This window comes from Erpetoichthys calabaricus, chromosome 1, assembly GCF_900747795.2.
Source record: "Erpetoichthys calabaricus chromosome 1, fErpCal1.3, whole genome shotgun sequence".
Classification (NCBI taxonomy): Eukaryota; Metazoa; Chordata; class Cladistia; order Polypteriformes; family Polypteridae; genus Erpetoichthys; species Erpetoichthys calabaricus.
Window position 1 is genome coordinate 300049846 of NC_041394.2, and position 13426 is coordinate 300063271.

The window sequence follows — 13426 nt, forward strand, 5'->3', positions numbered from 1 at the left end:
TTGGACTTCAGGCTTCACACATTATACACTTCATGTCTACGTTTTGTCAATTATTACTAAAACATGAAAAACATTTATGCTTTAACGATGTGTTTACATAGATTATTGTAAACACGGAACACACATGAAATGCATGTGTTCCAAATAACGATACAGTGATTATAAAAGGTGTAATTTTGCTTGACTTCTCACTCTATACAACTCTAAGCAACTGACACGCAGGTAAACAGACTTGAGCTGAGAAAACTGTGCAGTGGTGGGGGGATGTGATAGTAAGCTGCTTGCTGCTTATCAACACATTTACAAGACAAAAGAGATATGCGAAGGGATTTAAGGTGGGACGGATCTACTAGTTTTTTCGTAGGCTTTGGTAATTCTAGTGTTAAGTTGTTACTGATGAAATCCCGAATGAGGCACCTGCATTGTGATGGAATGTCAGTTACGGCACTACAGCCAAATGGAGTGATTCTCCAAGGGTGATCCGGCTCCTCATTGCTGAGGACCCAAGCAGCTGGATCAGACCAAGGGAATGTCCACATAATTACCTGGCTGTGGCAGATAGATGGTAATTTCTGAAGGGTGGGACTGGACTGGGGGGCTGCCAACTGGGATGCCAAGCTGTTTCATCTTTTGGTGGGTGTGCCAACGTGCTGTATCAGTGCATGATCCCCAACCTGAATGAGAAGTATCTTTAAATATTTCTGAAATAAAAACAAATTATAAATCATTGATTTATAAACAGTATCATTGTTTTATTTATATTGCACCTTTCCCATGGTCAAGGTCCTTCACAGAGGCTGAGCAGGGTATATATAACATTGGATGCAAATAATATCCACATACTTTGAGCACTAACAAGTTAAGTGCCTTTTTCAGCATTACTCAGTAAGACTATACTGGGAATTGAAATGGCACCTTTTACCCAGTAGACCACCCTATATTACATTTACATTTTTTGCTTAGCAGATGCTTTTATCAATAGAGATTTACAAAAGAGATCAACATTATCAAGTTAACATCCATCTGGGGGACTGTTTGGAAACAGGTGTTACATGATAAGGTTACAAAATCGATCATTACAAGTGAAGAGCTCAGAACAAAATGCAAGCTAGTCACACTTCCTTGTTTACAAGATCCTAACAAAGCCAATATTAATTAGACAGAAATTCACTGGACAAGAGAATTTTCAAACACTTCTTAAACACATTGAGGGAATCAGCAGTTTGAATCATGACAGGCAGCTCATTCCACCAGCTAGAAGCTACACATGAAAAGAGTCTGGATTCAGATTTGATGCCATGCAAAGGTGGCATCACCAGGCACCATTCATCAGTAGACTCTATATATATAGGTTTTTACCATTGACCAGTTTTTATGCAACCAGAAAGGATTTAAACTTTAATATGTGCTGCTACAGAGAAGAGAGCCAATGTAGTTACGTGAAAAAAGGATAAAAATGTGCCCACCTTGGCTGGCTGAACACCAGATGCGGTAAACTGAGCCTGTACTCTAGAGAGCTGCAGTAGCTCAGACATGACGAGACCAATGCTGCAGTAAGATGTTTCATCATATAAATACAGGACCTAAAGACTATTATGTAACATCGGCTTGGTTTTTAATATTACTAGGTCAACAGCCAGACTTATAAAAAAGGAATGCTGTGTCAGAATCCTTACTTTGACTTCTTATGTGCAATGCTGAATTAATTACCTCAGCGGTGAAATAAAATCAATGCCATAACACATTGTGAAATAAAGTGTTTGGAATCCTAATAAATTGTATATATAAATTTAATATAGATGCTAGAAGGTATTTGTGGTTTCTCCACCATCTTTTGGTCAATAGCCTGCACAATAAATGCCACTAAAATATGTATTTAAATTTGTGGACTTGGGATAAATCATTAGCACTTCTTCCTTACATTTCCAAAGTGTTAAGTTCAAATTCTGTCTCAATTTGTCTTTCTACCTGTGTGGAATTTACTAGGCATGGGGATAGTTCTCCAGATACTCTTGTTTATTCCTAAAGCTGTCTGTAAAGGTTTTCCTTCCAAAACACTATTCATAGTGGGATGGAATACCATATTGTCCCATATTGGCCCCTGGCTTTCTACATTGACATAGAAATGATATACAAGCAAGAAGAGTTTGACAGGCCATTCAGTGTATAAAACACGTTTGGTTAACAAATACCTTAACTGTCTCAATATTTATTTTTGCCATGTTTTTCTGCCTGACTTAATCATCTGTGTGAGTTTTCCCTTTACTTGTCATTTCTTCATCTTCTTCTTCTTTTTCTTTTGGCTGCTTTCATTAGGGGTTGCCACAGCGGATCATCTTTTTCCATCTCTTTCTGTCCTCTGCATCTTGCTCTGTCACACCCATCACCTACATGTTCTCTCTCAACACATCCATAAACCTTCTATTAGGCCTTCCTCTTTTCCTCTTAACTGGCAGCTCTATCTTTAACATCCTTTTCCCAGTACATACAGCATCTCTCCTCTGCACATGTCCAAACCAATGCAATCTTGCCTCTATGACTTTGTCTACCAACCTTTGAACCTGAGCAAAATTGAAATGTAGTGATGTCAGGTAATTGAATGGAACTATTATTATTATTACTCTGGGCATCTCTCTCCTAGGAGGTTTCGTTTTGCCAACGTGTTCTCATCGTTTGTGCATTGGCAGCTAAACGATTTTGTCTTTCTGCAGAGATTTTGTTTTGCTGACGTGCTCACCTTGCTTGTGTATTAGTGGTGGGAGGAAAAGTAAAAGGGATACAGTTTTTCCAATGTGCTCACCTCACTTCTGTATTAGCGGCTAAGCGAGTGAGGTTTCATTTTGCTGACTTGCTGGCCTCGCTTGCATATCCTCAGAGGTGGAGACCTTACCCTGACTCCACCTTTCACTTCTGGGCCAGACAGACAGACACACACACTTCCACTCGTAGACGTTTATATATAAGATACAGTACTTAGAGTAATCACCCCCTTGGAAGTTTTAGCATTTTAGCAAAATTGCATAACAGTGAATTTAATTTGGCTTGTTGACACTGATCAACAGAATAAATTCTCCTTAATGTCAAAGTGAAAGCAGATCTCTGCAAAGTGGTATACATTAACTACAAATATTAAACACAAAATAACTCATGCATAAGTATTTACACCTTTTATATGGCACACCTAAATGAATAGGGTGGAGCCATTTGGTTTTAGAAGTCACATAATTAGCTCAATGGAGATAATCTGTTGGTAGTTAAGGGATTTCAATTTATTTTAACATAAATGCACCTTATCTTGAATATCCAATTTTTGGTGAGTTAGTATCATTGCCTAAACTACACAATGAAGACAAAAAGAACACCCTAAACCACAGGTGTCGAACTCTGGTCCTGGAGGGCCGCAGTGGCTACAGGTTTTCATTCTGTCCTTCTTCTTCATTTGTGACTAGTTTTTGCTGCTAATTAACTTCTTTTGCCTTAGTTTTAGTAAGTTGACTCAGACCCCTTAGTTGTCTCTTTTTCCTTAATTAGCAGCCAAACAATAATGAGACACAAATCAAGCCGCCACATGATCAGCTCACCTGTGCCCAGCACATAATATCTGAAAATAACGAAAGGTGAAGGTCTCAGTAAGGTTGATCTCTCAAGTCACCAAAACATTTTGACAATGTTCTTAGAAATAACAGAAAATCAACAGTTTTAGAAATGTCTGCCGTGGCAGAATGAGAGCAGCAACAAGCTGTGGAATTAAATAACAAGTTTAATTAACAGCAAGAATCAGCTTTTCATTAAGAGACTGGTTGGTGTGAAAATTGGTTGGAGTTTGAAATCCCAATTTAGCTGGTCATCTGTCGCCTTGTTTTACATCTCATTTCTGTTTGGCTCTCATTTAATGAAGAAAGGAATAAATTCAGAGGACTGAGTCCTTAAACACAGGGCTATTAAAACGAAGGGAAAATAAGTTAATTAGCAATGAAAGCTGGTCAGTGATTAGGAAAAGGGTTAGAATGAAAACATGCAGCCAGTGCGGCCCTCCAGGCCTGGAGTTCGACACCTCTGCCCTAAACAACTCAATGAAAATGTGATTGACAAAAACAAATCTGGGAATGGATACAAGTAAAAATTTGGATATCCAGTTTAGTCCAGTTAAATCAGTAATAAATAAATTGAAAGAATATGGTACAGCTGTAAATCTGCATGAGAAACTCTGAAATAAGCTGGAAGAAGTTCTGTGGTCCAACCAGACTAAGTGGCATATTTGGTATAAGCCCAACACTGCACATTATCAAAAACACATTATTCCCGTTGTGAACCATAGTGGTGACAGCATCATTTTCAGGGGAAGTTTCTTTCTAGCAGGTCCTGGAAGCCTTGTGAGGGTAGAAGGTAAAGTGAATGCAGGAAATACACGGAAATCTTGGAGGAAAACCTGATTCAGTCTGCAAGAAAAATGCTCCATGGGAGAAGATTTGTTTTCCAGCAAGATAATGACCCTAAGACTAACCTAAAGCCAAAGCTACACAGAAATGAAGAAATGACTTTAAAACAATAATGTTAATGTCTGCATCTCAAACCAGGATTTGTTGTGAGACTTGAAAAAGACTGTTGACTCAAGATGTCCATGCAAACTAAAAAGAGCTTGAGCAGTTTTGCATAGAAGAATGTGGAAAAGCTGATTAGAGACTTGATTATTGAAATGGCACCTTTATCTGACTGAACGATTATAAGAAATGTGATTAACAAGTGAATATCTACTTGTCAATTGTGGCTAGTAAGGGGCGTTCTGGAGTCATCAACTAACTCAAATAAGGAATAAAAGAGAGTAAACACACATAAAAGAGTGAATTTATTATAAAAAATAAGGTACACAGGGATAGCTGGAAACAATGAACAAAATATAATGGTTAATAAATGAAGGGAAAAATGTACTGCTGCCCTTTAGACACATTTATAAAGGACTAACCTCTGACTCACAGATGGAGTGCCTACAATTATACACACAAAACAACCATTCAGACACCTCAACGTTTTTCTCCACCTATGGTTCCTTTTCTTCCTGCCAGTTGAGCTCTTGGCAACTTGCACTCCCAACTGCAAGCTCACTGGTATCACGAATAGAAAGAGCTGTTGAGGCCTGTCTAAGAGTTACATTCTGGCTGAGCCCATGTAACACATTTATGATCAGAGCTGCCCTTTGAAATTTCTGGGGCCAGTCTTATAAAACTTCAGGAGTCCCAGCAGTCTTGACTCCATATTAATATTAAAAAGATCAGACAATCCCACAGAAGCATGTCTACTATAATACATAACAGAGGCCAATTCCTATCATAATGAGACCTTTTGCTGTTGAATGTTGGAGTGAATTTAACACAATATTAATCGATATATTTAATAGTGAGAATTTAACATTTAAAGCAGTGCAAAACATAAATACTTCCACATAGATTTACAGTATACAGTATATTTGAATTGTTCACATCACATTGACTTTTGCTTTTATGTCTCTTATTTCAAAATATGATTACATGATTATGGAATAACAGTAACTTAGCCACATAAAAACAGCAAGTAAGCCACATAAAAACAGATAAAATGCATTTTCTATTAGAATAATACATGTGTGTATCAGTATGTGTATACCATTGCTTCATTAATTTTGAGTAAATGAAAATGTGGTTATATATTTCATTTAATACAAGTAATTATTAGAAAGAAAGTCAGGGTCTGCATTTTTTTTTCTAAAGCAGATGCTCAGTTAAGAAGATAAACAGCCATACAGCAGGAAGAACTTAGTTCCAGCTCTGCAAACTTGAAACCTGAGAATTGTGTGTTGGGAAAGTGCCTCTTTCACTGTTCACACCTTGTGTTGATTCCTACAACACTAATTACAGAAACAGTAGACATGATTTGTTTTAAAGCATGGCATGGTCTCTTTAATACACACACCCTTTCTTTCAGTATACTGTAGTAAGTCAAAAGGCACTATTAACTCATTAGCATTTAACATGTTCTCCTGATGTTCCTTTATCAAATGCGTATAAACAATTGGTTCAGGATGTCAGACGTCACTAAACAGTAGCTAATGAACAAATGCTATATCAGACTAAAAGGAAATGCAGGTTAGAGTATTGTAACATTAGTGTTGCCTTTTGTAAAGTGTTAATTAGCAGCTTTGTAGTAGAAAAAATAACATGTAGATAATCATTTGTCTAGTATGCGATTGGCAATGAGATGAATTGAGGATAAGAGGGTAAATTAAATGGAAAAACAACTGCAGTTAAAAGAAAGCTAGAACAATACTTACCCTTTTCTTAAGTTGTTTTTGGTTTATTATTATAAGTAAATGTTTTAAAATTAAACATTCTAATTGTAGCAAAAATGAACATTCTGTTAATTCATCCATCCTTTATATTGTGTAAATGCTGAACAGTAAGACTTGAAACAGGTCATTTTACAACTAGCAAATGTCTATATTAGCATACCCTGTCATGTGCTATTAATGCCGGTATAATTCTCAATCCTAAAGAAGAACTTTAAGTGAATTTCCACTTTATAAAATGAGCAGATAGATAAACATATGCATTTATTTTTATATGAATTGACATTGTTTTCCAAAACTAAAACTATCCTGTCATTTTTGTGATTACTAAAATATTTACATAAATGAAGTGCATGTGCTTTATACATTTTACCTGTCCATAGTATCCCTATTGAAAACACAAATAATTATTCTTAATTTTATACAGTACATTTTTAAGCACCTTACAAAACAAAAAAAATGTAGCATATAGAATTTTAAAGTAAGCCCCAACAAAATGAGAACCATTGGAAAATGCCTAAATATAACAAATTCAGCAACATTTGGTGCCAAGCAAGAATGGACAAGAAACCCATTGAAAATCACACTCACACACACACGCCTACACTCACAAATTCTTTGCCAGGGAGTTCAATTAATCTAACCTACACCTCTTTGGGATTTAATGTGAAAATCTGGCTTCGTGGATAAAAAACTGCAGATACAAGGAGTCTTTTCAGGTTCAACAGAGACAGTGTTCAGGCCAAGATTCAAAGCCAATACTCTGAAATTGAACTGCTCAACAGCATGGCTCCCCAAAACACTAAATTGTGCTTCAACTTTTATAGAAGACAATGATGTTTGGCAATTCTATATTAAAACATGCAAGATTCCTTCTTGTTAGTGGTGATTATTCAAATCGTGCCTGAGCTTGTTGATTTGCTTAAAGCATTTTGTTTTTTTCCCATTTGTTATGAATATTGGCATGTACTTCATGTCACAGAGCTTCAACTGACCTCCTTGTCATTTACAAGACTCTTGTCTAGCATGAGCAACAATAAATACCTATAGGACTAAGTAACACAATCAGAGTAATTAATGCAATTAAGCTAACGTCTGATTTAAACATGTTCAGAAAAAGCTAGCATTATCATTTTAAAATCTTTTACATATTTGATATTTATTGACCTGATTTTTAATCACATTTTACATTAAAGTTCAGCAGATATTTTAAAATAACTTATGTAAGTCCCTAAACAGTCCCAAATTTAATGTTTTATTTCATATAATAATATGCCATCACCTGTTTAGGGCAAATGCAGTACCTTTTTCAATTAAGCTTAAAAATCACATTATCTGTAAAACACAATCCAATCAAAATGCATTCAGTACAACATTTCCAAAGTACAGTAAAAATGCCTTGAATCAAAATGAACACTTAAGGCCTCGTCCTAACTTGGTCTGAAGAATTGCGTGAGCAACAGTTTCATATGATCACATATGATATAATATCAAAAGAATTATTGTAAATTTTAGCGTGGGGCAATCCAGAGTCCATATGGGATAAATGGAGATTTTGGTAGACACTTTATCTGAGTTATTGTTGAGGAAAGCCAAAGTGGAACTGTTTGATCATTTCACAGAGCATAGTCATTTATTCAAACATACTAACTTTTTTGTATTTTTAGCACTCTTTAATACATGAATTTTAATTGGTGGACTTTTTTTATTTAAACTCTCCCATGTGACTGATACCAGTTTTAATGACTGATATTGAATTTTTAGAATTTCCTCGTTTTAAGACATTGCATTTCTCTCTTTTGTATGTTTAATATTAACTGTTGTCTTACAGAATGTCACAGATATTGACTTTGAAAACGTAAATGAGAACCAAACCTATTCCACTATAATTAATGATATGATGAAATATAGTTATTATAATCTGTGGATGACTGCTAGCACAGCCCTGGGTGATGGTAATCAGACAAGCACTATCCTGGCTGTACACACAGATGAAGATGGTAAGATGGTTAAAATGAGTTTCCTGATTTTTCCTCTTAAACTTATAACTATTTTTTAGTTTAATGTTACATTTTTACTATGGCTACAATAATTGACAGAATGTGGTGAATATCATTTGATATTAAAATTAGTTTCATATTATCACATGTAAAATGTCATGTTACCTTACCTTAATTTGGTCTCACCTGCGACTTTCCTTGGTCTCGGGAAATAATTCTGAATAATATTCACCTTTAAAAGTTCTATTCTGTTTTTCTAAAACTTTATTTTCTTTTCCAGTTCCCGAAGATTCAGTTCAGAATCTGACACTTTTGTCCTGGTGTGCTCGTCGCATTTCCCTTGCCTGGTTTCCTCCTTTAAAGCCAAATGGCATTATAATTAAATACCATCTTTCTGTTAATAGCAATCAGACTTTCATTATTCAGCCTTCTCATACTTTCTTCATTCTTCATGACCTGACACCATTTACATGTTATGATGTTAATATTAGTGGTTTCACTGTCAAAGGAGAAGGGCCTGGACTCCACTTATCAGTACTGACAGATGAAGACAGTAAGTAAGAACAAGTAGTCCTATCTAATTTGATCACACTTTCCTTTTGATTAATGGAATATGTCTAATGTTCAAACATAGTCCAAGGACAATTCTATGGCTCTTGATTCTCTTGCAGTAACATTTCCAACTTTCCCCTTTATTTAAACATCTGTTATAATTTGTTAATTTTTCACAATTATAGTTTTTATTGAGAATAATACTGCATATAATCCATCCATCCATCCATTTTCCAACCCGCTGAATCCAAACACAGGGTCACGGGGGTCTGCTGGAGCCAATCCCAGCCAACACAGGGCACAAGGCAGGGAACCAATCCTGGGCAGGGTGCCAACCCACCGCAGGACACACACAAACACACCCATACACCAAGCACACACTAGGGCCAATTTAGAATCGCCAATCCACCTAACCAGCATGTCTTTGGACTGTGGGAGGAAACCGGAGCGCCCGGAGGAAACCCACGCAGACACGGGGAGAACATGCAAACTCCACGCAGGGAGGACCCGGGAAGCGAACCCAGGTCCCCAGGTCTCCCAACTGTGAGGCAGCAGCGCTACCCATTGCGCCACCATGCCGCCATATAATCAGCTTTATTATTATATAATACATTATTCATTGTTCTATGTATTAATACAGAACATTTTGTTTACCCTTTAGCACTTTCCAGCAGAATAATACATGTTTCTAGAATGTATCCCAGTAAACCGCATGCATAGTGACTTTTTGTCCAAAGTCAAAAGTGAACTTCTATCACGCCGCTCACATCAACTCATATCTTCATCTGCAGAGCTTTCCAAACCAAACATTCTGTAGTAATTTGTGAGTGTGTTCCTTTATACCAGTACATTATGTATATTGTAAAAAAATGACTTTCTTCTAGAATGGAGACAGGATTAAAATCACATTTCTTAACAAACAGAATCAAATACCTTATAGCCACTTTATGTTGTTTTTTCCTCATTGATTTTATAAATAAATCATAGCAACAGTGCAAAGGCATTCCACCTGTTTCCCAACAGATACTGCATACATTACACAATGCTTATCTGAATGTTTTGCAAAAGCATTTAAAAAAAATTACAATAGGTTCAGGGTAAACTTTTTTTTGTTATATAACTACTTGTTATATGAAGAGAGTAGAATGAGTGTGTGACTAAGGTAATGAATCTTAATTGTACTTGTAATTGTACACCTCACCCTGATCTGAGTCTAAAAACCAGAAGTATGCATTTTGGTTAAATGAAGCAATACATGTAATTTATGTATAAAAATGTACATAACACTACTTTACCATTACTAACTAATTATGGAGTGCAAATCTCAGCAAATAAAAGCAGTGTACAAATATCAAAAGCTAAAGGTCTCTTTTCACAAATAAAAGACATACCTGTTAAAGGCAATAAAATGAATTAATTCTTGCTTGTGACACTATATTGCATGTGCAATGTATTTGGCACCCTGATACACCAAGATTAATTGATCTCTGCTTTGGTATTTTTGAATGGATGATCCAAAACTTGAACAACATGTTCGTCACAAAAATCACATCAATAATCTTACCATGCATTAATTCAGTTATACATAAAGCGACATACAGTATACAGTGGAACCTCGGTTAAAGAACGCACTACTTAACAAACAAATTGGTTAACAAACTTTTATTTTGAACAATTTTTGTCATGGTTAACAACCAAAATTTGGATAACAAACGCAAGCACAGACTGGTTTTTGTGCGTTCGTGCTCATTTGTGCTTTGACACACTTGCTGTAAACATTGCTTTTCTGAGTGTTATGTTCACTAACATTACTTTTTTGTTATTTTTTCAGTTTCGATGTTATTTTTTATGTACATATATACTCGCTATGGCACCTAAGAAAGAGAAACGTGTTAGTGATAGTGGCAGTAGGAAATGTGTTAGTGTAGCAGTAAAGAAAGAAATTATAGCAAAACACGAGAATGGCATTCGTGTTTCCGACATCGCAAAGGAATACAATATGCTGAAATCGACTGTCTGTACAATTCTAAAGAACAAAGAGGTATTTAAGGTAGCTGAAGTGGCTAAAGGAGTGACTGTGTTAACGAAACAAAGGTCTAAAGTGCTAGCAGAAGTGGAAAAACTGCTGTCAATTTGGATAAATGAAAAGCAGCTGGCTGGAGATAGTGTTAGCGAAGCATTAATTTGTGAAAAGGCTAACAGTTACACAGTAATTTGTTGACCAAAACACCCAGTGCAAGTGCTGATGAGCGAGACTTTAAAGTGAGTAGAGGGTGGTTTGATAATTTTCGCCAGCGAAGTGGAATTCATAGTGTTATAAGGCACGGGGATGCTGCAAGTTCAAATGAAACAGCAGCAAAAGCCTTTGTGGATGAATTCGCGGAGTTTGTTGAAAGTGAAGGCTACGTCTCACATCAGCTTGTTTAATTGTGACGAGACAGGGTTATTCTGGAAAAAAATGCCCAGAAGAACCTACATCACCCAAGAGGAGAAGGCACTACCCGGACACAAGCCTATGAAAGACAGGCTTACACTTTTATTTTGTGCTAATGCAAGGAAGAGGAGGTTAGGAAGGAAATCACTAGTGCTCAGATAAAGGAAATTTGCAATAAGTGGAATGATGTGCAGGAATTTATTGAGAAGCAACACCCTAACAAAGTTGTGGCTAATAGGGCAATTAACATAATGAATGACAAATCAATATCACATTTTAGAAAAACTCTGCAGCAAAGAAAGAGACAAATCTTATTAGATCGCTTTCTTCTGCCCAAAGAAAAGGAATCAGGATGTGAAAAAACCCCGAATCAGTGTTACCCGATGTTTTATGGAGGGGGATTCCCCTTTAAAACAGTAGCTTCCTTTCCCTCTTCCTCCGCCATCCACCTATGCCACCAACTACAACAAACAAGGTAAATACAGTGCCATTTTATGTAATTTAGTTTGTTTGTACTAATGAAATATACATTTTTGTATATTTTTCATCACAGAAAAACCCTTAAATAAATAAAATTACAAAATTTCTGAGGCTGGAACGGATTAATTGTATTTACATTAATTTCAATGGGAAAAATTGCTTTGGCTAGCGAATGTTTTGGTTAGCAAACAGAGTCGCAGAACGGATTAAGCTTGTTAACCGAGGTTCCACTGTATTTTATTAGCTTCCAATTTTTAATTATATTAAGTCCATCCATCCATTTTCCAACCTGCTGAATCCCAACACAGGGTCAAGGGGGTCTGCTGGAGCCAATCCCAGCCAACACAGGGAACCAATCCCGGGCAGGGTGCCAACCCACCACAGGACACACACAAACACACCTACACACCAAGTACACACTAGGGCCAATTTAGAATCGCCAATCCACCTAACCTGCATGTCTTTGGGAGGAAACCCACGCAGACACGGGGAGAACATGCAAACTCCACGCAGGGAGGACCTGGGAAGCGAACCCAGGTCCCCAGGTCTCCCAACTGCGAGGCAGCAGCACTACCCACTGCGCCATTTTGCCGCCCATTATATTAAGTGAGTTTTTTAAAATTGAAATATTATTAATATTTAAACTATTAGATCACAAAAAGTAAATATAAAAATTCACTATGAGTACATAATGAAAACAGACACAATATTTGAAACCATTCTTAAAATTAACTTGGGTAGTGTTTTTAAGTGAACAATGATATACAGGCTTTGCTGCTGGAATATTACATTGATACACCATGTGATCTTCAGTTCCAGATGATACTGTACAGAATCTCATCTATCAGAATGTCTCTTCAACGGCAGTAAACATTAGTTGGCTTCCACCAACTTCACCAAATGGAAAAGTTTTTTACTTTGTTTCTCTATGGAAACCAGGAATGAGTACATTTTTGATGAATTCTACCAGCACTAAAATGCACATAACAATTGAAGATCTAGAGAAGTACACAGACTATATTCTGAAGGTTACACCTGCAACTGGTGCTGGATTCTTGGAAAACTCAACTGTATCCTTACAGTTCAAAACAGATGAAGATGGTATGTTGACATGCTTTCAAAAACTTTTGATTGAAGTCACTTTTATTGTATTATTAGATTACGATACAATTCCAGGACAAGACAATTGTACAGTAATGTAGTGTTCAAGATTCAATGTACTTAGGCCAGGCATAATTCTAGGTTAGGCTGCCGGTGGTGTTTTTTCTGGTTTCCTGGCATAATTAAAAGCCCTGACATCTGGTTCATTACTGTTCTACTGTTTTGGAGACGAAGGACTTATGTGTGTGTGCATGCATGTGTGTATTATGTGGATTAAGCTGATGTAACTGTCTTTTTAATTTGAAAGTAAAGTGAAAAATTAAGTCAAATTGTTCTCAGAGGTGAAAGATTCTAGAGAAATTTAAAAATTAAATCCTTTAGGTTTAGCAAAGTGGCATTCTTACAGAATGTTAGGACTGTAGATGCTGTTAAATATCTACTGCTGTTAAGATTCTTGTACTGCTGAATTAAAGTAGCTCACTGATTGTTCTTAACAATAAGGAATATTTTTGTTTTGTGTCTGTTTCCAAATATGTAATA

The 13426-nt window shown here is 36.4% G+C and overlaps 1 protein-coding gene across 1 annotated transcript in view; it reads left to right on the forward strand.

Moving 5' to 3' along the window:
* ptprq (protein tyrosine phosphatase receptor type Q) overlaps nt 1-13426 on the forward strand; it is a 354834-nt gene that overhangs the window by 224302 nt on the left and 117106 nt on the right. The window contains exons 39-41 of the mRNA XM_051930873.1: nt 8151-8319; nt 8600-8872; nt 12599-12886. Coding sequence (XP_051786833.1) covers nt 8151-8319; nt 8600-8872; nt 12599-12886 — 730 coding nt within the window. The remainder of the gene's footprint in view (nt 1-8150; nt 8320-8599; nt 8873-12598; nt 12887-13426) is intronic.